At 46.9% G+C, this 26,850-nt stretch overlaps 1 protein-coding gene across 2 annotated transcripts in view; it reads right to left on the bottom strand.

Annotated features, from left to right (window-relative positions):
• Nucleotides 1-22,857, bottom strand: part of SLC12A8 (solute carrier family 12 member 8) — a 49,927-nt gene extending 27,070 nt beyond the window's left edge. The window contains exons 1-5 of one of the 2 annotated variants that reach the window (XM_030454681.1): nt 22,641-22,857; nt 21,738-21,884; nt 18,759-18,950; nt 15,272-15,503; nt 4,424-4,501 (exon numbers count right to left, since the gene is read on the bottom strand). In XM_030454681.1, the coding sequence (XP_030310541.1) occupies nt 4,424-4,501; nt 15,272-15,503; nt 18,759-18,950; nt 21,738-21,884; nt 22,641-22,712 (721 nt within the window). In that variant the 5' untranslated portion in view covers nt 22,713-22,857. The remainder of the gene's footprint in view (nt 1-4,423; nt 4,502-15,271; nt 15,504-18,758; nt 18,951-21,737; nt 21,885-22,640) is intronic. The other variant, XM_008497015.2, reaches the window with a different exon arrangement.
• Between the last annotated feature and the right edge of the window lie 3,993 nt (nt 22,858-26,850).

Raw genomic sequence — 26,850 nt, 5'->3', positions numbered from 1 at the left:
GCAAAATTTCAGTCCCTGGCCAAGGGATTTTTCACAAAGCATGTTCTCCTCCTAGAAATGTTAATGTTAGATTTGTTTTAAAAAAAGGTGGACAAAATATTCATCTCACTCAAAGATGGACCTTCTCCAACCTGTTCTTCACAGCAGTACCAAATACATCTATGTCAATCTTGATAAAAGTTTGCTTCTCTGATTCTTAAACATCTCTTGTGAAGCAGACTATCGTCTCTTTATGCTTTACACCATATTCTCTTGTCTTTATCACTTAGGTTTCCCCTACTGTCTAACCCAAATCACCCTGTTTGAGGTTCATGATGCTATTTCTTGCCTGACCCACAAGTCACTTGCATTATTTAGCAGCATCCTTTCACCTACCGGAAACTGTCCCCATCCTGCACTGGCACAGCTGATGGCTTCTGCCAGGCTATAAAATTCATCAAACCACAAATCATCCTTTTCACACCACTTCCCCAGCTTGTGCAAGGTCATCTGGAAGTCTGACCCTTTCAGCCAGGCAGCTATGAGCTCTTCCCAGCTGGGGTTATCTGCAAATTGAATTGCCTTTTCCAATCATCCAAGCAATTAAGGAAAATAACACCAAACCAAAACCACAACCTGACCAAACAGCCTTCTGCTTTATGAGTGGATCATCTCCAACCAAGGTCTTCCAGCCAGCTGTTGGGGTTATATAATTCAATGAATGACTGATCCAGGCACTTTGGCTGCCTTATGTCTTCTTTCTCATACAAAAGGCCAAGTGCACAACCAGGCTACATTTTTTGTGACACCCTTTTGAACATACCATGGCCAAACAGAGACTGAGAGATCCATGAGTCCAACATCTAACCTGCAACTGTGTACATCTGACCCCTAACAAACCTTAAGAAGTCAAACAATTCCTCATGCTCCATCCATTCGTCTGTGTTGCCCTTTCCTACTTTATTCCTGCTATTCTCTGGATGTAAGAGACAAAGCCTGAAACCATGGCAGATGTTACTGGAACCACAGAAAATGACAGCAGTGGATTTGTTGAAAGAATCACCGGATGAGCCTAAAACTCCATCCCACTTCTGCTTCCATTCCTCACAGCTCTAGTGGGTGAGAGGAAGCCCAGCCATTCCACATTTTCCCTTTATACAGAACCAGGAGCTTTCTTTTAGCATTAAAATTCACCCAAACCTCATTTCTCAGTCAAGCACTCTCCTGTGAAGCAAATCTCACATCCCTTTTGATCAGTTTCATGCCAGGATTTGCCATCACCATCAGTTTAAGTCACCTATCATCATAAGACCAAGCAGCTGAGAACAACTCTCTGTGAGCATCTCCTGGATGCCCTCCTGCCTGCAACCACAGCGAGTCCCCTGTGACCTTTCAGCTGTCATATTAATGGGACTAATTGTAGCTGACAGGGCAATTGGGCTGAAAATCATCCAAAACAAAACAGGAATCAGCAACTGAGACCAATCGGTTAAACCAACAGAGCAGTCGGTCAGTTGTTCACAGAGTCAATTATCCACATCCCATTGAAAGTGCACTTCAAAAGGGAAGAGCCCTTTTGGAGGAGGGAGAAGGGAAGGAAAGACCACAGGGTCTATATTTGTCCCTCTCATCTCCAAACAAGGCAGACCTTTTGGGTTTTTTTTAAATTTTATTTGTATTTGTATTTTCGAAGAGGATCTTTTCCTCCAGCTAATGGCTGGGTACCTGAGATCCAAGCCAGATTCCTACCTTCTTGCTCATTACAAAATGTTTGTCTGATTTTGCTTTCAATTAATTTATGCAGCCCCACAGCCTCTAGATCCTGCCTTTAATGATCCTGCTCTCAGCTGGCTTGCAGGAGGCTGAAGTGATATAAACAATCTTACCAGAATCCTGCTAGAAGGAAAAGAATGTGGTTCCTTCTCTGCACTGTGTCAGCCTTATGGGAAATGCACAACAAAGAGTGGTAACAATTTATTTTCATCATCAGAAGAAAGAAGAAGCAGGCAAATAATGGATTTCTCAAGTGGCTGAGCTGAAGTAAATAAACAACAGAGAAACAAATTGACTTAGAGCAACATCTGAATTATTACAGTGATTTTTGACAAATTAAGTCCTTCCAGTTGCCCTTATTAAAATGAGGTAATAGACAATAAAAACCACCTAGCAAGTTTCAAGTGGAAGAGCTTCCAGGATGAGCATCCTCCAGTCACAAGCACAGGGGGACCATGAAGGTGGAAGGGGAGGAGGGAGGTGGATGGGATTCTCATGTCCCCTTGGCCACCACAGATGCCTGTGAGGGGGGTACCAGCTTTGGGCTGGGTGCCATCACATGTCCCCTCCATGCAGCTGGTTTCCAGGGCTGAGCTTCTGTTGCCACTCACCCTGTGGAACAGAACAAAAACAGCCAATGTGTTTTTTGGCACTCAGGACCCACCTTAGCAGAGCAGGCCTTTCATGACACCCAGCACTGATGCAGAGCAGGGCTGGAGGAGGTTGGAGAAGGGGTGCAAGGCAAAGAGATGGTTACATGGGGTCAGGTCATTATGCAACGGCACAGAGGATGCTGGCGCTGCCAAGTCCCAGGCAACCTGGAGCTCATTACAGATTAGTCAGGTCTTGGCCAAATTCAATAACCCTGTTCACAAGCATAAGGTTAAGTAAACCCTGGCACTGAGGCAGGGGCTAAATAACACAAAAATGGAAAACCACCTTAAGAAACCGCTCCCAGAAGACAGTCACGTATTGCGCTCTGCTTGTGATTAGAGGTTTTAATTATGAAGGTGGATGCTGAAGGCTTGAAGTGGGGAGATTTTTTTTTCTTTTCCTAAATAAGTAAGCCCACACGTTCCTGCCTGGAAGGTACTTGCTGAGATTTGCTCTCAGAGGCACAGCTGGAAGTGTTTGTCTTGCAGCACATTTCCCAGGTCTGACCCTAGTGTTTTCAGGACCCCGTGTGATGTAAGAGGTGGAGAGCCAAGGGGTAATTATATATCCTTGGCATAATTATCTCCTCTCTCTCTTTCCCTCTTCTTCTTCCATCTCTAAATCCTTCTGGCATAAGCTCAAAAACCCAGTCATTACCCTTAGACAGCAGTTCAAGCACATGCCAGGAGTGAGGTCCTGGTGTGGCTGCTGGAGGTACCCGAGAACACCAGCATGGAGGAAACAGGAATGGTCCTCACAGCTGCCATCCTCACCTGAACACACACCTCTGCAGTAAGATAAAGTTTCATTCCTCATCAGCCACAAGCTTGCATTTGCCTCCTCCAAACCCTTAGCTGAGGGAAAGGTACAAGCCCAGAAATTCTGAGCTGTTAACTCTCCAGTGGGCAAGTCAAGCCCAATGGTAACTGTCAGAAGCTGTGGTCTATTAGATGGCTGAGTGGCTTAAACCGAATTATTTTCTACACAGGTCAAAGTGCTCTACAGCAATGAAGGATTAAAATTTTCCCTCCAAAAGCCCTTAATTTACTAATTCAACTCCTGCCCACAGAAGTTCATCCACGGAGGGTCTAGTGGCCACCAAATTCAAAGTGTACATGTAGCCTACCATATAGGAACTTGCCAAGGGACGACTGAGTGTGCCTGGCTTTGACAAAGCAACATCTCAATACCAAAGCACCATCAATAACAGTTTTTTCATCATCTCAAGAGTCCACTTACAGCTACACAGGATCAGCCATCCGCACAGACACTGGATGTGAAGAGGTGGATGCAAAGCCACGAATGTCATCCAAAGACTTCACCTTTGTCTTTCCCCCTCTGCTATGCAAATTCTCGTATTTAACTTAAGACAACAGGCAGAACAGGATCCTCTGACACAACAGCTCTGAGGGATGCTCTGTGCCAACACAGCCATGCTCCTCACAGCTCCAGGCTTCTCCAGCAAAGGGGGTGCTCCCATGGGGGTCTGGCTGACCACAGCCAGCCCAACAACAACACACAGAGCACCCAAGGAAAGTCATTGAAATGGTGCTGCTCTCCAGCAGATTGGCTTCATCCAAGAGGCATGAAGAGGGCACTGGGGTCGTGAATAACACTTGAATTACCCTTCCCAACAGAATAAAAGATAAATAAAAGCAGTGCAGTTGCAAGTCCCATTCCCCTGTGCACACACTTTGCTTCCTGTGTTTGGGCTTGTTTTAACACTGACATGAACAATCACATCTCCAACACTCTTCCAAGGCTGGGCTGCTTCTGCAGATGTGCCTTTGCAACTGCCCAGCTCCACCTCCTGAGGTCCTCCCAGTATATTTTTCCCCTAGCAAGTCCAACACTTCCATTGGTCCTTCCAGACATTGCTCTGCTGCTGCCAGCCTGGCACGGGACAGGCTAAGAAAAACATGGAAAGCTGGGAAGGAAAACAGTGAGAGGGAAGCAGTGCTGGAGGTGGAGAGAGGACAGTATGGTGGCTTTTCCATGCCACCAGTTCTCTGCTCACCTTGCTGTGGGCTGATAGCCTTGACATGCTTGAACAGCTTTTGATGAGAACATCCCCAGTCCTCTAAGAAAAAGAGATCTGCAGTTATGAAAGTAAGAGAATTAACATAACCTTTGCTGAACTCCTACCAGGATACAAAACTGTTTTAACATCCAGGACATCTGCTTCACCTTTGGATATACAAGTTCTGGATAGAAGACTGGAAAGAAACGGAAGGAAAACAGAAGAGTTGCAGGGGAGCTGAGCCAGATGAGGATGGGATGGACTGAAGAGATTAATGCCCTGGTCTCCTAACAGCTACTGCTGGCTTCATCCACACAGGCGACCACAAATACCAAGCCTGGGTTGCCCTGTCCTGCGGCCCAGTGCAATGCACACCCTGGCAAGTCACTGTGGATCAGGGTACATTTCCTGTGAGCCAGGGGTACATCTGCTCCACGCAGGACTTTAGAGCAGCAGCACAGCTCCAGTGTTGAAGATGGGGCATACGCAGCCCAGCCCAGATGGAGAAGAGAAAACCCAAGACTTGTGCTACCTGACTCTGCAGATTCAGCCTCCATCATGCCTTGGGTTCATCTCAGTCCTCAGGGCCATGTCCTACCTGCCACAGACTCAGCATTTCTGTTCTGGGAATCTTAGGCTAGGCAGGGGAAAAAACAGAGAGGAATTTTTGTGTTGAACACGTTGCAGGTCAGTGATTATGCAATGAGGAAAATGCAGATATTATGCAATTTACACAATGGCAGGTGGCCCTGAAGACAGATCAGTGCAAAAAGACAGCAGAGCATCTGCTCAAGCTGCCAGGGCACCAAGACACGGGGGATGCAGGAGCTCCCCAGCTCTACCCCAGCCCCTATCACTGCTGGCAGCCCTGAGCATAAAGTACTGGGAGGAAGACAAGGGAAGGAAGGACTGAATTCCCTCTGTAATTTCACCCCATTCCACAGAATCAGAGAATGGTCTGGGTTGGAAGGCACCTTGAAGACCATCTAGTTCCAACCCCCCCTGCCCCCAATGGGCAGGGAGACCTCCCACCAGCCAAGGTTGCTCAGAGCTCCATTCAGTTTAATAAATTTGCTGTCAAACAAGCGACCACAGATCCTGAGCCATGGGCAAGCAGCAGTGAGAGCAGCAGCACTGTCACTGCCATCTCCCCCTGGGGCAGGATGCTGCCATCTGAAAATGAAGTGCTGGGTGACACAGCCAGAATCTCCCCATGTCTCACTGGCCATGGCAAGTAGCATCCTAAAACAATTCCAGACCAAAGCTGAGTGGCAAGAGGCAGGTTGGGAGGGGCAGGGAGAGGAGCCCAGTGCTATTTTTCCACTTGTGGTGAACAAATAAGCTCCTATTTTATCATTAGCACCAGGGAGATGGTTTCATAGATTAGGACAAACAGCACATTGACGTTTCAAATTCGTCAGAGCTGTGCATAGCAAAAAACAGATAGAAGTTTTAGTGAAAAAAAAAAAACTTAAAAAAAAACTTGGCAAGAGAGGAGTTGGGGAAGAAGGATCAGAGAGATTTTAAAGAAAGAAGGAAAGGTCACTTTTTTGCCCACTTTCTCTGAACCCATAATAAGCCTGGCAAACCCAAAATGAGAGATTATGTAAAGTTGGTAATTGAAGGAGCAAAAGCTACAGTTAAAACAATTTAGAAAGGCCAAGCCCCGAGAAAGGCAACTCGGATCTCTTATCTTCTGATGGAAAAGAATGTGCTCCCTGAGATTAATGACGTGTTTACCCGAAAGGAAATCACCACCCTTCTGAAGCAGCGAGTGTTTGTTCCTCCCGAGCCCCTGTTTTCTGCTCCAGATCTCCCAAACCTCCTGTTTAAATTCAACACACAATACAGCTTCCTGCCACCATGGATTCTGAGGGATCCCACTTAACCCTCTCCCAAAAATCCACCCTCCACCACACCTGTCCGTGCCAGCCACCACCAGCAGGGACAAAACTGGGGTATTCAGATCACTCTTTGAGCAGCAGCATGGCGACAAACATCACACTGACAGCTGCTGGTAACCCTGCTGCAGGGCAAGGAATCACCCCCTGCACAAATATTTCTCAGCTGAGCAGACAGATTTATGAGTGTGGAGAACAACAGCGCCATGGAGGGGAAACACTCACTTGTTTTGCTCTTCTCCAAAGTCTACAGATGCAGCAGGTGACCTCTTCTGAAGCTGCCCAGGGTTTGGGCAGCCTGGCCTGCCCCAGGATGCTCTTGGGAACAGGTTTAACCCCAGCCAGTGCCATGGTCTGCTGGGGTATGAAAGGCACGGAGGAGCATGGGATTTGTGCATGGAAAACCCTCGAGTGGGCAAGAAAGCCCAAAGCAGAAGTGGCTGGGGGATGATCTGCTTGAGGAAACTTGAAAAAAAACCCTGCCTGGGAACCATCAACCCTTTTCATACCTGACAAAGCCAAGCATTCACATCCTCACCCTCTGGTAAATGCAGTAGCGTGCCAACCCTGATCTCCTCGTGGAGCATCCCAGCCACAAGAGCTGTTGGGTTATGAACATCCTCCTCAACCTAAACAGCTAAAATTAATACAACAGGCAGAATTCAAAAAGTAATTAATTAATTTTAAAAAAAGGGAGTTGCTTAAATCTGTCTCCAATGTTTGCTTTTAGCTAATGGGGTAAATTTCCTTTATAGGATGCTGTCACCTCTCTTAGATCATAATGCAGCCTACGTTCCCCCTAAGCTCTCCCCAGCCACATCACATCTCCTGCAGGACTGGGCTGGGTGGAGGAAATGCTAATTTCTGCCCAGATCCCTGTGGGCCTGCTTTATCTCCACCTCAGCTTCCCAGGAGGATGGAGAAGTGGGAAACCACCACTGCACACAAAACAGCACACAGCTTGAAAGCAACCACACAGGCTGCTCTGCAACATGAAAGCCTAGTGCCTCAGCACTGCTTAAATAAAGGAAAACTCAGGAATATGCCCATGGAAGTAGCTACTAGAGCTGTTTGGCACTTACTCTGCCTCTATAGGTTACTGGATTTTAATTATTTTGAGAGAAAAAGCCAAAAATGGCATCTTTACTTCAGGTGGAAAATCTGAAATTTTGGTTAGGAATAAATAATAAAGTGGTTTTAACTTGGGTTTTTCAACATTATAAATTCCACTTATGTTTATATTATTTAATGTTAAGCATCAGACTTGCCATAATATATAAAATCCTTTCACTGCTATTTTATTTTTTCATGTGGTATCCTCTACTTGGCTTGCTCAGTGCTATTCAAACCAGCCAGCAGAAATGGTTTTATTCATTACAAAGAGGATGAGAAGTAAAACATTCCTTGCTTCATCCTTTTTTCTAGGAAAACAGTGTACATCAATGGGATATTATTATTAATTACAGAGTGCTATTTCTTGGAAGTCATGTCCAGAGTCCCCCGTTCTGCAAAACTTCTTTGATGAAAAAACCCAGCTTTGAGAAATCAGAATTTAGGTTGTGTCAAGGCAAAACAATTGGAGGAAGATGCAGTTGAGCAGCAGCAGTGATGACACACATCCTTCAGGCTTGCTGGAGTGACCCTCTAATTCTGAACTCCTCCATGTATTATTTCAGACAAAGCCCAACCCGTGATGATCAAATCCTCATCTTTCAAAAGAAAGCAGTAAACCAAAATGTAACATAACCCACTGGACCCCGCCTTGGTCTACCAAGTCTTCTGCCATATTCAGGACCTGAGCATCCAAATCCTGGATATATTATCCAGATGACAATGGTATTTCAAAAGAAAACTATTCCTTTTGTTGATTTTTTTGAATCTGTGTCCAAAATGGTAGTTTGGTTTTATTTTGGACAGGTTTTCATTATCCTCTGTACAACACACACAGCTACAGCTTCAACTTTAGTTTTAGGCTGCAAATCAACTCAGAAATCAGTTTTTGATTTTGGAAAAGCTGAGCAAGATGTTGACACCTACCATGATTTTTTTATTTTCTTTTTCACTTGGAAGTATTACTTGAATTCAGTTTAAATCAGAGAATACATTTTCTCTACCAAAAATAATATTTTTCAATTAGCGCATTTCCCCTTTGAGTAGAAAAGAAAACTAACAAGAACCAGCAGGCCATGATCCAGGCCAGTGAAGGTGAAACCAAGCTAAAATCTCTTACCTACAGCCAAAAAAGGCCAAAAATTGTTAACACAAGCCAGCAGAGAAGATGAGGAGCAGTAGATAAGGCCCCACATTCTATGCAAAGTTTTCTCCTTAGTCTACGTCAGGAATGCAAACTAGAAGTGAAATGGCTTGAGAAAGACTCTAATATCTAGAAATTATCTTCATAAATTAAATTCCCAAGGAAAGCTGTTTCAGGGCACAGATTAACTGTGACTGGAATTAAGCACTGTGGGAATGAAAAAAAAAAGAGGAAGTAAAATATCTTCATAATTTGAAAACAGTTATAAAGTGGCACCAAAAAAAAAAAAAAAACAAAAACCCCACAAAAAAAACCAAGAGAGAGAAAAAAATTTAAAAATCAATGCACTTTGATAAAGTTGTCCCATTTAAACACAGCAATGGGGAGAGAGATGGAAGGAGTAAGGGATGATCTATATCCTCCTCAAGCCAGTCAGCTTTATTAGGTCTCTAGCATTAAGCAGGTTGCTGCTGAACAGTCTGCACAGGAGGTTTTATGGGGGAAAGCTCACACCGAGGCAACATCTAACAAGAGACAAAGCCAGCCCAGGTATTTCAGGATTTATCTACAAGCTCTAGGAAGGCAAGCTTAGCACTGTCTCACAGGGAAACAGCAAAGAAATTGAAGGTTAAATCAACCATGTACAAAATCTCCTGTGTAAATCAGGAGCAGCATTACCTATTAAGCAAGTTTAAACCTATAACAACCTCAGCAAACCCTTTCCTGATGCAGGGATGGACCTAGGCCAGCCAGGCCCTGGCAGCACCATGAAGTGCCATGTTTTAGGTTGTCAAGAGGAGGACCCTCATCCTGCTCAGGAGGATGGAGCAGAGGGCAGCTGAGTCCCATGCCTCACAGGGCAGCTTGGACGGCACAGCAAGGAGAAGAGAAGCAGAGCACAAGAGATCTTCCAAGGAAGAGGGTTTCATGTGAAAGGAAGGGCACCAGCTGGTCCCCAAGTCCTCTGGAGACCTGAAGCAGTGGGGTTTGACTGCAGGAATCCAGAGTTAGCCTGAGGCAGCTGTGACTAGAGCAGAGACTCCAAGGATGCAGTGAAGGATCCATCACTGGAAACTTGTTAGCAGGTAGGTGAACTGGGCATTCCCAGCATGACCTGGCACATATGAAGGAGGACAAGGAACCGCAAGTTCTTCCCCCTCCTCCTAACCCACCTTCTGGGATATGCTTCAGGGTGGTGGGCAGAGAAATCCCATCTGATCTTGGTGGAACAAGGATGCCAGCCCAGCCCCTGGTGAGCAGCAGCCTTACCAATACCCTGAGCATCTGCTGGCAGGTGAGGCTGCTGCTCCTCAACAAAGTCCTACTGACAGGTGTCCTCCAGCAAGGAGACGCTGGGAAAACCTGCCTACAAACAGGTCACTGGAGTGGAACCATGCAGCAAGGTTATATCTCAACCAATGGGGGGTTTTTGGAAAAAAAAAAAACAAAAAAAACCAAACAAACACAAAAAAAACCCCAAACAATTTAAATAAACTGCTTTAAATACCTACTTCAGAGAGTCTGGACAGAGCAGTGTAGCTTTCCTCTCACTATCTAAATAAGGCCCCTAACAATGTTATCACTTTTCAAAACACATCTGTCCCACAGCTCCTAGCCCAGACAATTGGCAGGTAACCAGTTAATAAATGTCTTCGCCAGACTGTTGAATAGGCTGGCCCTGGCTCAAGAGTGATGTCAGGGCCATTCAATGCACTATAATTGGAAAAACCTGGAGAAAGCAATCCTGTGTTTTTTAATAAATAAAGAGCACATTAACAGCCTCCTGCTTTAATTTACCACAGTGTCTACCTGGTTCAGTAGCAAAGTGGGATTTTTTTTTTTTCTGCTGCCTCTCACTGGGTGATTTCTACTTGGAATTTGATGCCAGTTTCCAGATGTGTCTCAGGCCAGGAAGTCAGCAATCAGCCTGGATAAAACCCCTGGGATTAGCTGCAGATCATCTTCTGACACACACATCCTTCCTGCACCCTCTCTTATGAAATTGGGGCACACCCCTCATGCCCCAGAATAAAATAAAACCACCCAGAGCCCAACAAACCCCCCTGACTAGGACGCTTTTATCACTTTCATATTAAATATGTGGGAATGTATTTAATTAATTCAATCCATCAAAGCCCCCAAGGCACCATTTGAGGGATCCTTACAACAGCAGATTGTTTATATACATAAATCACTTTAACAATTGCAGGTTCTCTGTCTGCTGGAGCATCCCCAGGCAAAGCTCATCCCCCACAGCTCCTCACCAGTGGTACCCATGGGAGAGCATCAGCAGAGCACCTGAGGGGGATGAATCCTCTACAGGGCTCACCCTCGGAGGAAAAAGTGAGGATGATAAATGAGGTTTTGGGGCTCTTTGTGAGCAGCTTTGAGAAGCTAAGACCCAAGCGGGTAACATGAAAGATGTGGTTTGCGTGGAAAATAATCCCAAGCAGAAGCACCCTGACAGCAGTGTGCCTTCCAAGCCCTGCATCCCTAAGAAAATCCTGTCCTGCATCCCTAAGAAATGAACTCTCTGAGTTTCCAGCCAGGAGGAGAGGGTCTCAGCCCCACAAAGCCCATTACTGCAGCCACATGGCACCACCAGCTGCACAGCACAGGGAGATGGCCCAGCCCAAGGAGACCCAATTACTGAATTCCCAACAAAAAAATAATTTATTTATTTCTCCCCCAGGCCTTCTAGAGGCTGTTGTCAGGCCCCTTTGGCTGGTGTTGCAATTCCTTTCATCTTCCCAACAAAGAACAACCAAATTAACACCAGCCCCCCCTCCCCACCACCCTGCTCAGCTTTACCAGGGCACCTGAGAGCCGCTGCCAAAACAGGAAAGCAGGCGCCTGATTGAAAAGGGAGTATTTGGGAGTCACCCTACACAAAAATTAGCAGAGATATGCTAGGAAAATAAAAGAGTGGGCATTAACAGCAGGCTTATCTTCTTTTTCCGTGACTCTAACACTCAGGACATGAGGAGGCCAAAAAGTTTCACATACTGTTCTGAGGGGCTGGTCATGGAGAGGAGCATCACATTTACAGCTCCCCCCAAAAACAGCTCAGGCTAATTTTGAGGTATGGTCCTCCAGAATTACCATGCAAATGCTTATGAGCTGGGGAAACCCTACAGGGCTGCGATGGAATTGTGTAGCAAGCGCTGGGTCTCCGTCCTGGGCTGAGAAGTTGAGCACAGCCTGATTTCAATTTACCTGGGTTAAGGCTGGTAAGGAGTAAGTTGTGCCTCGGAGAGAAAATACCCACATTTTCTGTCCTGAGGAAGAAGCACGGGGATCTGGGGTCTGAAGGTGGGACTGATTTTTAGTGTGAGTGGCCAGAGGCAGCTGGACAGGGCGGGTTTGCAGACAGCACAGGGAGCCCCTCTCCTCACTGCCCATCCCTGGCCAAGGTCCCAGCATGGGACAGTGACCAGACCCTGGGGAAAGAGCAGGCTGGGGCCAAGGGGAGGATTTAGGATTAACTCCAAAAAAAAAAAAAAAACCAAAAAAAAAAAAAAAAAAAACCAAAAACAAAAAAACCCAAAAAAAAACAAAAAAAAAAAGACCAAAAAAAACCACAAACAAACAAAAAAAAAAAACCAAGAAAAAAACAACCAGTCCCACCCCACCCTGCGGGAAAAGTAAAAGCCCTAAGGGTCAGGCAGAAGGACAGGCAGCCTGGCAGGGAACAATCAGCTCCTCCAGTCCCAGCTCTGGGCTTCGGCTCTGGGAGCAGGAGCACAGCATGGAAATGGGGAGAAAGAAACAAAAAACAAACAAAAAACTCCAACAAAACAAAAAAAACCAAAAAAACCCCAAAAACAAACAAACAAACAAAAAAAAAAAGAGGAGAGAAAGCAGCGGGAAGTCCTGCTGAGAAGCCCCCTTTTGTGTAAACACACTCCATCCTCAGGCTAAAAATAAAGGCAAACCACAGGAAGGGAGTGAGTGCTTGGACAATATCCGATTTGGTGTGTGCCTGGGTGTGAGCTGAGGGAATGGGGAGAAGAGCAGGGGACTCCACCCAGAGCAACCACACAAAGGCAGCCGTTTAAGACCTTCAAGATGGACAGGCATTCCTGGAGATTATTTAAACCCAAATAACTGCTGCTTGGCAGATGCGCAGCCCTGTGGTATGTGCGCAGCACTTGGGAATGTTCTGGGAGGGAGAAGCTGCCATGGCAGGAGCAGGGGAGGCAGAATGACTGCATGAAGCCCGTTTTACAGGTTCAGAGACCAAGACCTGAGGCTGTGAGCTGAAACCCCATAAACTTGTCATAAAACGAGGCAGCGGGCCAGACAAGATGTCAGCTGAAATCCTTCCAGCTCACAAGTCCCTCCTCAAAAATCACCTCTCCCGGCACGCTGCCCTTTGCATCTCAGTCACTGCTGCAGAACCAGGACCCAAACCAACTGCACACATGTGGAGCCTGCAGAGAGTCATCAGTCGACTGCCCACCTCAAAGGGTCTCAAGTGGGTCCCCTGGGTTCTAGCTTCAGGTCCACCCCACTACACCATTGCCATCAGCTGACTCCCAAGGACGGAGCTTCGTGCAGGAGTGATGCTTTGCTGATGGGTGCTGTCTCACCCAAGAGACAAGCATCCATCCAAGCGTTGCAGAAAGCGTGCAAGAGAAGTGAGGAGGCTTCCTGGAGCCCAGCACTCAGCGTTGGTGCTGACACACCACTCAGAGGCCTTCTGGGGAAATGCAGGACTGGGGAGGAACCAATCGTTCAGCCTGGATGGAAAGAGTTTTCTCACTCGGAAGCGGTCTTTAAAAGCAGAAAAGCTCCACAGCTCCACCAAATCAGCCTTCAGGACCCACTGGAAGGCCACCACTGCTCTGGGGTACTGGTGCCTGGGCCACCATCAGCCTGATGTTCTTCCACACACTAGAAATCCTCCTCTCTTAGCCAGCTAGGGCTAAACGGCAGCATCTGTAACATTCAGCTGCCTCATTTCCCTTCCTTGCTCTATTTTCTGTCAGAAGAAAATGACATAGTGACCAGCAGTGGAGGAAATCAAAGACAACTACGTTGACCTCAGCTCAGGCATGTTTCCTGCTGACGTTTGTATTCCTCTCATTCTCTCCCTTGGTCCCATGGTTCACTTTCCTACCATCAGGTCTCACCCCGAGTATTTGTTTTAACTCTACTATTAGAAAGGTCTCTAGGTTCACACTAAAGGTGCCCTCCAAGCACAACTGAAATGCAACACACACACACACACACCCTCCACACCATTTCCTTTCAAAATCAACTTCCTATGAGAGGCAGCTGTTTGGAGCAGCTCAGTTGCTCTCTGCAGAACACACCAAGCACAACTGTCCTTCCTTTCTTCTTGTTTGTGAGTGTCTGATGAGGTTTTTACCAGCTTTCATTTGGGGCATTTCACACATGCTAAACAGAACCTGCAAACACAAGGCTCTCTCCTAGAGAGGGACAGATGCTGGTGTAGCAGCTTCATGTGTCCTCACACACCGTCCTCTCAGCACAAAATAGCACAGTGGTGGGAAGAGACAGCCACACCATCACACCACCAACACCCATGGCACTCACCTCTCCCCTCCCTGTAAAGCAAAACTGACGATCTTTCCTTTAAACCAGCTTTAGCAGGTCCTTTGCAACCCACTAAGATGCTGCGGGACACAGGGGAAGCCAAGAAGAAGGTGACACCTTCTGTTTACACAGCTAATTACACTTCATTATTGCTGAAGCTGCCGCTGGGGCACACACGGACCCCTTCCCCAGCTCCTGTATCCTGAGCTGAGTTTCCCTGCAGACACCTCCTGGGATGAGCATGAAGCCAGGGGAAGGGGGCTCAGGGTGCAAGCAAGGCTGCAGGGGAAGTCCCAGACCTCCACCTTGTCCAAGCTGAAGCCACCAGTGTAGTCTGAAGTCAGGTTGGGGAAGGCTAACAGAGGAGATCTGAACCCAGGGCTCCTTGAAAGCCCAGCAGCCACCTGCCCCAGCCCACCCAGCTCCTTTCTCAGCTTCCCAGCACCAACCAGTGTGCAGCCCAAGGCCAGCACTTGTGGCCCAGCTGCAGGCTCTAAGTGACTTCAGGGGCCTCTGGGGAGAAAGCCTCCTTAAATCAAAGTCGCAATCCTCCATTTTCAGGGGTACAATGGTTAATGTGGAGTTAGACAGGAGAAGGCTACAAGCAGCAACTACAAATGCAAGCATGCTGGAAAACCTCTGAGTGCAATACAAGTGTAAGTGCACACACTGACAGCTTGATTCCTGAGCCTGAACACCCAAATTACTGAGGCATCTTCAGTCATCCTCTGGAAATAGAATCATAGAATCATAGAATTGGCTGGGTTGGAAGCGACCTCAGAGATCATCAAGTCCAACTCTTGATCTACTACTGCTGCAGTTACTAGATCATGGCACTGAGTGCCACATCCAGTCTCTTTTTAAATATCTCCAGGGATGGAGAATCCACTACTTCCCTGGGCAGCCCATTCCAATGCTTGATCACCGTCTCGGTAAAGAAATTCTTTCTAATGTCCAACCTAAATACTTGCTTCTTATAAAATTACAGGTCATCTCCAAAAAAAAAAAATAAAAAAAGGTACCAAAGGACAGGAGACATGTGTAAGCATTGAAGTGCACAAAAACACCTGAGAAAACCACAGGGGATGGACACCTCTTGACCCCAGTGTGAAAAGCCCCCAGTTTTACCTGGATCAAGGTGTGTAAAGGACCCAATGACAAAGTCCAGCGTCGAGACGGCCAGCAGGAAGAGCAGCAGGAGCTGGAGCCTGATGATCCACTTCACCCCAGCCAGGTTGATGCCCAACAGGCCCAGCAGGACAGCCAGGGAGATCCCACGCACTGCCCAGATGTTGCTGAGGCTCAACACATCTGCAATTGACTCTGCAAAGCCAGTGATGTACATGGCACCTGCAACACACTGGAGAACAGAGCTCTGTGAGTGCCCTGGGGGGAACAAGGAGTCCCCAGCCACAGCCCCCATGCCAGGCTGAGAGGTCTCTGTTCAGACAGACATTTGCTATCACAATACAATCTTTAATGTTACTTTGGCCCACAGAGACTGAGCCTTATTGCTGTGAGACAGGGCAGCATGCATGCAGAGAAGTTTGGGTACTAGAGCCAGCACCCCAGTAACTTTCCACTGCTTTAAAATTTACCCTCTAGGAGACATCACGCTGGCTTCTCTGAGGATGAAAAGGATGAATTCTGTTTCTCAAGGTTCCAGTTCACCACCTGCCTGTCGAATGGCAGCTTGCTTCCCCCTCCATTGCCTCCCAGGGGTTATTTTTAACTCAGTGTTTAGTTTGGATGTAAAGTCTGATGTTTCACCGGCTCCCCATCTTGTTGCTGGAATGGAGCCTGCACTTTTAAGGAGAGCCCATCATGCAAGCCATGCCCCTTTATTTGTCTTGCTGAGAGGCAGGATACACACTGTCCTGAGGGGCTGAGAGTCTACAGGACAGGACATCTGCAGCACAAGTTCAGGCCTCCAACCCCACTGTGGGGCTGAGCAGTCCTAAATACCAGGAGATTTCCTTCCAGAGATTCCCACTAGCTGACATTTCAGCAGCAACCTTTTCCAATGCACAGCATCTCAGCAAACCATGTTGTGGAACACAGCTGCCCATGAGCATGGGTAGGGTGGCCTTGTCCCACCCAACAGGAAGAGAAAAAACTCCCACCCAAGCCAGCAAGAGTCAGAGCAGACTCCTTTGCTGCAGACCCCATTGGACTGACTCAGCCTCACTCCACCACGGGTGTTCAGGGAGACCTGACCCACGCCAGGAGCTGCAAGTTCAGAGTTTTCAACAAGCAAGGTGTGTGGGATTCACCTGGTCAGACTCTGACACCGATAATCTGGAGTCCTGAAGAAGGATTCACTTTCCCCACGGGTAGACACCTAGCACAGATCAGGTGAACTACACCCTGAAAGTCTCCCCTTCCTGCTGGCACCATGAATGCCATCAACCAGAGGAGTCTCAGAATCTGCAAAATAGTCCCCATATGAGTGGATATATTCTTGTTTACTTATGTTTAGCATGGTCTACCCCACCACTAAGCAGACCTTCCACATCCTATACTATTGCCTTCTCTGGAAAACAGCTCCCACAAAAAAATGCACTTGAGACCTAGAATAAAAAACCCCAAAGAGAATCTAACTCCAACAAACACATTAATACCAGGTGCAGCTCTTGCCTCTCACATGAAGAAAAGCTCTCGAGATGGAAAGCACTATTGTCTACCCTCACCTCCCCAATATCAATGTTTGAAGGAGTAAAGTTTTCTTGACTAAAAAAGTTTTCTTTCATGCCAAGGATGACAAGATGCAAGAAAGACACTGAAGGGAGCAGAGCAGAGAGAGCCTCCAACAATCTCAGCACCTCAAGCCTCCTTTAAGCCTTTCTTCTGATGAACCATGAGTATCATCATCAAAAGAGAAGGGCCAGGTGCCCACAGACACCCCACTGCCCCACACACAGCAATGGCACCTGTGTCTTGAAATCAGAGCTGAGTTCTAGGCTGAAATTTGCAGAAATCAGACCTTCATCATTCCTGCACACTGTGCTGGGTGAGGAACATAATTGCTTTTCAACACCCAGACAAGTACTGCCCCTGTCTTTGGGATTTTAGGGCTGGACCCTGAGAAACCTCTGCCTGTGCAGACAGGTTTTAGAGTGAGCAATGCCAGGAAAGGAGACTGCACCAAACCCTGGCCTCAGGGTTAGAGCTGTGGTGACCAAACACGTGGCTAGTTCCACAGGATCTAGGAGATGTCTGCTGGATCATTTAGGGCAACCTGATTAAGCCTCTCCTCTGGAGCTCAGGAGGACAGCAGAGCCCACCCAGGTCCCAGCCCACCTTGGCTGGTACAACATGACCAATCTCTGCAGCAGCCCCAGGGCCCTGAGCAACCCCTCATCTCCCTCTCATCATCATCAGCATGTAGCTACTCTGTCCCCACTTGCCCACCAGACCAAGGAATGAGGAACAACTCAACTTCTGTCTGTGATCACCTCATGATGGAGGTGACAGTGCCCAGAGTGCATCTTCTAGAGGGGGAGAAGCCTGCAGCTGATGCCAAGCACTTTGGGCAGAAGAAGCACAACCAAAGAGAAGGGAAAGGCATCAGCTTTTGGCAGCAGGCAGCACGTTCCTAAGGCAGCTGCCAGCTCCCACCCCACAGCCCCCATGCACCCAGGGTGCCTGGGCAGGGGCTGGGGCTGCCAAGCCCAGATTTTACGACCCTCAGGACAGGCTGCAACCTGATTGCTTTCCCAGACAGAGCCCGCTCAGAGAGCAGGAGTGGAAAATATGACAGGAAGGATTCTCATGTGTGGCCCATTTCCATATCTTGGCTTGTAACTGCGTTCAGTTTGTGTTTTATGGAGGCTTGTTTTAATCTGGAGTGAAAGGAGAAGGAGGAGATTATTTTCAGTTTGGGGGTTTTTAAGGGTTTTCGGAGATTGTTGCAAGCCAGTCAGTTAAAAACAAACCTCCATAAAAATGTCTCTCTGCTCACCACATTTTAAACTATTCATAACAACTTTAGGGGGGGAGTAGGGGGGGGGGCTGTGTTACTGCAGGTTTAAGAGATTACTCTCCATACTTTATGTTTAATACTTGTGTATTTCAGTGCGTCACCACCATGACAGCTCCTTGAGGTCTTTCAGAAAGCCCAGAACTGTGACTTTTGGATCTCAAGCTCTGCTTCTGTACCATTTCCACTTCTGCTGGAAATGAAGCAGAGAAGCAGCCAAGGCTTGCCCAGTCCCTAGGGGCACAAGGAGCACCCCAAGGCCAACCTGCCTGCCCATAGCCCTCACTGTGCTCTGGGTGGCCATCTCTCACTTTGATTTAACTCAAGTTGCTCACTAGCAAGGGCATGTCCTGGCAATGGGGATAATTTAGGATGGGAGGGATGGCCTGCACGATTGGCTTGTTCAGACAGCCCATTCCTCCACCATCATGGTCCATACCAGGCAGTGTATGGCCATACACAGGCTCACCCTCAGGGACCAGAGTTGTCTGAGAGCTCCCTGTGATGCTTTCCCAAGCTGTCCTGCATACTTGAGCATTACTTGGATTTTACTTCCCATGGCAGCAAAGCAGAAGATTAATGTCTGCATTTAAAAGTTTCTAAATTTTCTTTAAGCAACTTTTTTTTTTTAATTACCTGGCCAAAAATATAAAGGAGGCCAATCGTCCCCCCTACTTGACCTCCAAGGACAGTAGAAATCATGGAGTAGACTCCTCCACTTCCGATGCTGCACTTCTCACACACCCCAATTCCAGACAAGACGGTGACCAGGGCAACCAGGATGACAAAGGACACCAGAAACATTCCCATTATAATGCCAGTGTTTCCCTAGAATGAAAAAAAAACCATAAACAAGAACAAAAAAACACACCTAAATAAAGATCAACTCACACTGTGAAGATTAATCCAGAGAGAAAAAGGATCTATCTGCTCCTAGTCACTAGTGATCAATGAATCTGTAGATTAATCACAAATTAAAAGAAAGAACATGCACCTCCTACTGATCTACTTAATGTAATTGCCAAATTTACAAATCCTGTTAACACTTCTCTGAAGAAGACCTGCCTCATCCTGGGGCTGGATTGATCAGGTTCTGCTTCATCACCAGGTTCCAACATGGATCACTGATTTTGTCCTCTGATTTAAAAAGAACAAGGTCAAACCATGATTCAGCCACCATGGGCCAGTGATCACCACCTATTTGCATGTTTTGGAATTACATGCTTTAAAAAAATAACCAAAAAAACAGCACTCCTGTAACAAAAACAAACAAACAAAAAAAAAGTAATTTCAAAATTGAACCCCTGGGGTTTGCAACAGATGATTTATTACCAGCATCAAGCTCACATTTTAATTCTCAGAACATTTATCTTTAAAACCTGTGATACTCCCAAGCAACAACCAAAGAACAAACCCCCAAAGGCAACACAGCCTGGAAGATAAATCACACCCTCAGAAAGCAGCACACGCTGCCCTTATCTGCCTGGTGGGTGCCAGTGGCAGGTGGCATTCACCCTCCCTAAACTCAGGGAAGTTTTGTGCACAGGATTCAGCCCCACTGAAAAGGAAAAAAACCCAAACCCATCCTGCTTAGGACAGAGGGAGGGCCCAAGCCTCTGAACAAGCCCTGCTGCAGTCCCCATTGTTGGCTTTACCTCCAGCATCACCCTTACTTTTTAGGTTTGTCACTTAGATCAGATTTTCAGAAAGAGAGAGAACTCAGTACCTTTAAAAGCATTCAAGCACCTCTTCTGAGCTCAGGACCTTCCAACTCTCTTGTACATGGCTGTAATTTATTTTCCAGGGTCAAAAGTTTTCCCTGGTGTTCCAGCCCACCTTCCTTGGCTGGAATCACTCAGCCTGGTGCACAGCAATTCCAACCCAGCCATCAGAAATCTCCAGTGCCCAGCACTTCCTTAACATCTGGCTTCCCTTCCCCTGCTTTTACTCATATTACAGGCCATGTCCACATCCCTTCTCTCCAACCTTGCTCCAGCTATACTCATTTCTGAGGTCATGCTAGCCTTCATGAAGCTTGTATATCACCAGAACTAAAGGGCTGCTGCTCAACTTTGGTGTTGGTTGAAATCCCAGATGTATTCTTTTTCTTTTTTTCTGAAGCAACAGAAACATATTCAGGACACTGTTATCATCATAAAATCCTATTTTTGGTTCAGCATCTCACTGCCTTTGACAGGGGCTTTATCTGGTCAGTAAGGGATGGAACCAAACTTCATTATAAACCCAGCTGCTGGGTCAGCACCACAGCCCACTACAACTCAGTGCTCACTTTTTAAAAGGACAGCTCTTCTCTTTCTTCAACAGCTTACCCTCAGGGTAAAACAGTTAATAAATGCAACATGTTTCTTCAGTTAAAAAAGAAAAAAAAAAAACACATATAGGCAAACATACACACTGGGCTTTTCCAGGATCTGCGGGTGGCACCTGGCTAAGGCAGCGGCTAATTAACAGTCAATTCAATGGGTCCCACGGAGGAAAGGGTTAACACAAAGACCAGGAAGAAAGGCTGGACTCAGTGCAACAATAGCAAGCAGAGAAAGTGGAAAGAAAAAGCCCCCATTAAAGCCTGATGCCTGTTTATGCATGAGTGCTGGAAGGGGTTAGTGCAGCCTCACAAGAGCTGCTGGAGATTCCGGCAAGAAGAGGGTCCCTTGGAACTGCAAAGCTTTACCAGCCCCTGGCTCTGGAAATTTATAGCAAAAGCCTGAATCTGCAAACAGCTCGACATATGACTGTCTGCTGCCCAGGGAGCTCTCTGCCGACCCCAACTTCTCCTCCCTTCCCTTTCATGCTAGCTTCCAGCTGTTTCAGTTGTTCTTTTATTTACTGGCTTTATTTCTGTTTGTGTTTGCTCCAGCAGTATTTTGCTTTCAAAGGAGATGGGAAGGAATGAAGATGGGGAGGAAAAGGGAGCTAGGAAAATCATCCTGACCTCTCCACCACCACCACTGCAGCTCCCCTCAAAGCCTCCAGCAAAGCCATTTTCAACACAGAGTCCAAGAAGCTTCCTGCTCCTTTTGGAAGATGTCCACAGTGCCTGTGACACGAATTCTGTCCAAAGATCAAATTCCACCCAGCCCTGAAGGAGCTTTCCTTCTTCTAAGGGGAAATTTTAAGGGATAATACAACATTTTGCATGAGGTGGGGGATCAAACACTCTTTAAGGCTCTAACCCAAAGACCCTTTGATAGCCATGACAATTTTACCTTACCAAGGCTCAGCATTCAAGGAATCAGGGACACCAATACTGGCAAGGTTGGAAGAGACCTGTGCCAATGGAGCTGGGAAGATGGCCAAGTAGCTGTAACTGTGCCAGTATGCTTTACCTGAAAGCAGTTATTTCATCTCAACACTATAGCTCAGGGTGTCCCTGTTCATAGCCAAGGCTGGTTCCTGTGTTTTTCTTTTTCTTTCCTAAAGTTAAAACAGGAAATTGCTCAGAAAGTCCACTTCAGTTTTCCTTTTTGGTGGAACTTTTTGAAATGCTACAAAATACCAAAGAATGTAACCAGTTCATTGTTTACCATGAACAGCACGGAACCTAAACCACAAAAATGCTTGTTCACACCTTCAACCAAGTCAGCACCCACTCACCACAAGCCATCCCGTTCTCAGGAAAAGGACCACTCCAAAAATGTTGATCATGCAAGAGGTGAAGACGCCATCCCATGTTCCAAAAAGCACTGGCTCCCACACAAACAGCTGGATCTTCCACCAGGGCTTCGTCTGTGTTTGAGATACCTAGAAGAAAACAAAATCTTTGGGTTTACCTTCTGTGCTTTACAGGCAGGCAGTGGAAGTGGTGCAACAGCCAGCTACCAACAGTGGGATGGCCACCAGCAGCTGCTAAGACACCATTTTGCTGCAAGTTGTCTCTAAAATGAAGGAACAGCAGAGCTGTTGGGAGTTCTGGGCCCTGGGAGAGATGCTTCCCTGCAACCCTCTGTTTATATTCTTGTAGAATAAGCAACCTCAGTTAACTGACCCCATCGATGATGTTACATGAGCTAAAAACACCATTCAAGGGGTACTTTACAGAGCGTACAGCTACACATTGTCTTTCTTCTTCTGTGCCTGTCAAGCACCCCACCAAGACATGCAGGGTTCTCAGTGTCTCCTAGATGAGATGACAAACCAGGCTGGATAGATTGGGACTGACAGAGTAGGTTAAGGTGGCCAACCCATCACACAGAGCCACCTCCAACAGAGCTGGGGATCAGGACACTACATTTCGAGCAGAGAGAGGCACCAGTGAATTTCAGAGGTGCTGGAACTGAGAACTGAAACCCCCAGCGCTGAAACTGCAGCTTTCCCACTGCAATCCTGGAAACAAAGTCCCACTTTCCCTTTCTGACTTAAGCCCCTCAGGTTTTTTGCATAGCAGAAAGTAGTGTGGTTTTACTATTTCAGACCTGCTTATAGGCCACAGAGGAAACCAGGAGGAGGTGCAGAGCCCACCAGAGACTGCCTGTGAAGGGAAACAGCTCTCCAACATACCTGCTGTACTTCCTCATGGAACAGCTCTTGGACATATCCCTGATTTCTGGCAACATTCAGGCTGAACATCATGTCCTTCGCTGTGCCTCCACCTGCCCGATGCTCAGCTGTAACCCTGAGGCAGGTGAGGCCAATCCCAGCAGGTCAGCTATTCTCCTCAGCCAGGTGCCTGCAGTGCTGGATTCTCACTTGTAGAAGGTTCATGATTTTATTGCACTTACTGTGAAAAAAGGAAAGACAGAAGACACTGCTGTTGCTTTCTTAGCCTGAAGAAGCAAAAGGTTATTACCTGGATGGAGTTGAGAGCAGATGCTGAACCACAGAGTGACACCAGAGAGCAGTTCCCCCCAAGCCCACCTACAACACAGGCTCTATCATCAGCCCTACATTTAGCAGCCCTTGGTGGCCTTTTCAAATCTATCCACACCCTTGGTATCCACAGCATCCTGCAGCACTAATTCCACAGCTTCAGTGGGGGCTGTGTGGGAAAAATATTTCCTTTTCACTGTTTTTAAAATCTGGTGCTCAGTAATTCCATTCCATGCCCCGTCCTCTGATGCCATGGGACCACAAGGACCATTCACTTCCTAGCATCACTCATCATTTCTCAGCCTTGACCATAACCCCTTCCAGCTGTACCTTCTACAGATTAGAGTCCTGCTGATTTAACCTCTCTCCTAACAAGTGACCTCATTACCCAGCTCTGTCCCTTTTCCAGCACTATGCAGGGATGGAACTGGAACAACTGAAGGTGTCCACAGACTCATACTCTACACTTCTGATGCTCTCAGCCACACCTCCTGCACCAATGTACACGACCCTTTCTTCATGGTCATGCCCACCCTTGGGGGTACAGTCTTGTTTGCAGTGGCTCGACTTCAGATTTGTACCTGCCACAGGCAGGGTCAGGTACAGTGGGTCAGGCTTAATTCATCGCCAGGTATAAACTAAGAAAGCAACATCAGGCTTTATTTCAAGGGTAACTTAACCCATCTTCATAGAAAGGGAAAGCTAGCACAAGCATTTCTCTTCCTCAAAATTGCTGGTTCCTCTCCAATGAGGAGAGGAACCCTTTTATATTAAATACTCCCTCTAATTGTGGAGACTTTCTTCTAAACACCTCCCTCATCTGGCTACAAGTCAGAACCCCAAATGGTTCTGCCATGGCCTTCCAGCAGTTGCCCAAGTTCCACACTAATTGCCAACAGAGCCTTTCTGAGCACAGCTTCACCATGCTTGGGTAAGACAAAGAGGAGGAAAGCAGCAGAGGGGACCATGATGTCCTCCACAGCTGTGGAGATGGCACTTGGTCTGGATTGCTGGCTTTTCTGGGGCAAATAGATGGCTGGCCAGTTCAGGTCATATGCTTACAAGAACCGACGATGGTCCCCCATGGTTATTACCACTAGCTGGACAACTTTCTTGAGATCAGAGAGCAAATTTACCATGGGCACAGTGTAGGACTTTGACTTCTCAAGCTTGCAAGTTAGAGACAAGACAACCAAGAGAAATGTGCCTTTCCTCTTTCACAGAGACATACTGAAACTACTTTGGGTTACTCAGAATTTCTCCATCAAGGCCAGAACCCCAGCTAATCAGCACTTTCAGCATCCTACCTTTATTATTTCACTTTTAAATAGACAGTTATAAATAACCCATGCTGCCTCTGTTCCACCATGGTGTTTCAGCTGCCAAAGGTCTCCTGCAGCTGGGGTACAATGGCCAGCACAGGAGGTTTTTCTTTGCCTTGTCCATGTGGTCAGCTAAGCAGCACCAAAGCCATAAGAGTTCACTGATTCCCTGCTGCTCCCTCCCTGTTCTTTGCAGAAAATAACCCTTCATAATATCACAAATGGCTGCTGTTATGGGGAGACTGGGGCTTCAACCAGGGCAAAACCAGCAGGAGCAGATGAACTGTAAAGAAACAAAGCTTGTGATATTATGCAAATAACCATAGTAATAAATAATATTTTTTTTTTTAAAAGGAAGAAAATACATGACTTGAAACAAGATTACAATTGAACAGCCATATTCTCCTCCTAAGGTTCCCCAGCAAGCCCTTCCTCACCAGACATTTCACCCAGTGCAGGATTCACTGTGGCCAAACTCCTCTCTCACAGCAGTTCCAGCTGGATGTAGGAAGAAGCTGCAACCCAGGCTCTTCTGAACACCCTACCCAAGAACCCAGAAGGAAGTGGCTCTGACCCCCTCCTGAGCAGCAGCTCAGGGTGGCTGAAGCCACTTGACCAGAGGACCTGGTGTGCAACAGCACAGGTAGGTTTGACACACTCATATCATCAGCCTGCAAAATACAGACTCTTGGATTTCACACCTGGAGCTCAACCTTGCAGATGTTACCCTCCTAGATAGTCACCCTTCCTTTATCTCACAATTTCCTTCCATTTTCTCAGCCTCAAAGCCCTGTGCTCCCCTGCCCTTTCTACCCAGCCCCTCTCCTGCTCCCATGGGTGCAAGAGCTTTCTCCTCTACAGGCCCAAAATATTGCCTCTCCACTATTGCTCCCCAAGACCCTTATGACTCAATTCTGTGATTGCTGACATCCCTCCTCCTTTTATAGATCCACTCAGCCCAAGGAGGACACTGAAGGAGGGGGGGTGGGAGCTGAACAGACACACCAGGATGGGGGCTGCATCCACGAGGTGTCACTATTTTTGCAACGCAAGGTCTGAAAGTTCCTTGGGGCAGGGGTCTTCCTCTCATCCCATGCAGCACACTATCAGTATGGTTCCCAAGCTGCTGCACAGCACAGAGATGTTTTGAGGTGGTATTATCTATCTAGGTCACCAACTCAGCAGAAGCTTTTTCTGTGATACACACCAGTCTGCCAAAAAAATCCAAACAGGAACAATTTTCCTCTAACATAATTTAGCCTCTAACTTGAAAGTTAATTGATGTTACTTTTCCTAAAACCTCTGCCAAAGACACTAACCAGTCTATAAATTAAAGAACAGTTGTTTTAATCTTTCCATACCAATATCACAGTCTCATCTCCCCTTCCATCTTCCCTTCCACTTCCAGATTTAATTACAAAACCAGATTCCTACAGATGAAATCCCCGTGCCCTCCGCATCCTTTCAAAGCAGTGTTTTGTAAGTCGCCACATTAAAGCCATTTCTGAGCTAAACGTGGCTGCTGTGAGCTGCTCCACAGCCGGTTCTGGAGAGGGAAGGTTAACGCCTTTCCCAGCACAACTGCGTGTGGTCCCACGACCTCCGAAACCTCCTCCATCCATTCCTCCCTCCCTGCCTGCCAGAGGAGGTGCTTCCAAGCCTCCCTCCCTCAAAGGACCCAGAAGCCAACAGCACTCTGGTTTTAATAGATTCCCCTCAGCTCTCCAGGTCAAGTTCTCCAAAACACCTAATTTAGGGGACCCTGAGGATAGCAGGAATTAAAGGGAAATAAAACAGCCACTAATGCAGCAGACGCCACGCATAGGGAGAGTTCGCTTATTCCCGGTTACTCACTGCCACAGCCAGGACAACTACCCAGCTCTTTTTGGGTTTGCGTTTCTCTGCAGCGTAACTAACGCTGCGGGACACGAGAAGTGGGAAACAAGCCCGGGCTCACCCAGCAGCTTTAATTTCCCGGTGCGGTCAGACGGCTCCTGTTTGCTCCTGCCCGCAGGCCCCGCCGCACCGGCAGCGCCCACCCCAGCCCGGCTCGGGTGGCAAGTACCTGCTCGCCCTTCCTTTTCGTATTTTTGTGTGGTTTTTGATTTTTTTGTTTGTTTGTTTTTGTTTTTGGTGGGGTTTTTTACTTTTTAATTTTTTTTTCCTTCTTGCTTTTCTTTTGTCATTTCCCCCCATTTTCTCCCCCTTTTATGCTTGTTTTACCATTTTTTAACCTTATTTTCCTTCCCGTTTTTTAATATTTTCCCCCTCTTTATTTGCTTTTTCCCCCAACCTTTTTATTTAACTTTATTTTGCCCTTTGCCTATTTATTTATTTATTTATACTTTGTTTTTCTCCCTTTTCCTGTTTTTGGTTTTGATTTGTTTCTTTTTCCCCTTTTTGCTTTTAATTTTTCCCCTTTTTTCTTTTCCTTTCCCTCACTATTTTTTATTTCTTTTTTTTTTTTCTTCTTCCCTTTCCCCCTCCTTCACATTTATTTTTCAGCCCTTTCTTCCCCTGGTCCCCCCGTCCCTAGTCCACAGCCTCCCCCTTCTTCCCCCACCCCACAAGAGCAAACA

The sequence above is a fragment of the Calypte anna genome, chromosome 7, assembly GCF_003957555.1.
Source record: "Calypte anna isolate BGI_N300 chromosome 7, bCalAnn1_v1.p, whole genome shotgun sequence".
In the NCBI taxonomy this organism is placed as follows: Eukaryota; Metazoa; Chordata; class Aves; order Apodiformes; family Trochilidae; genus Calypte; species Calypte anna.
Note: the sequence above shows the minus strand (reverse complement) of the source record. Positions and strands in the feature narration are given on the sequence as shown.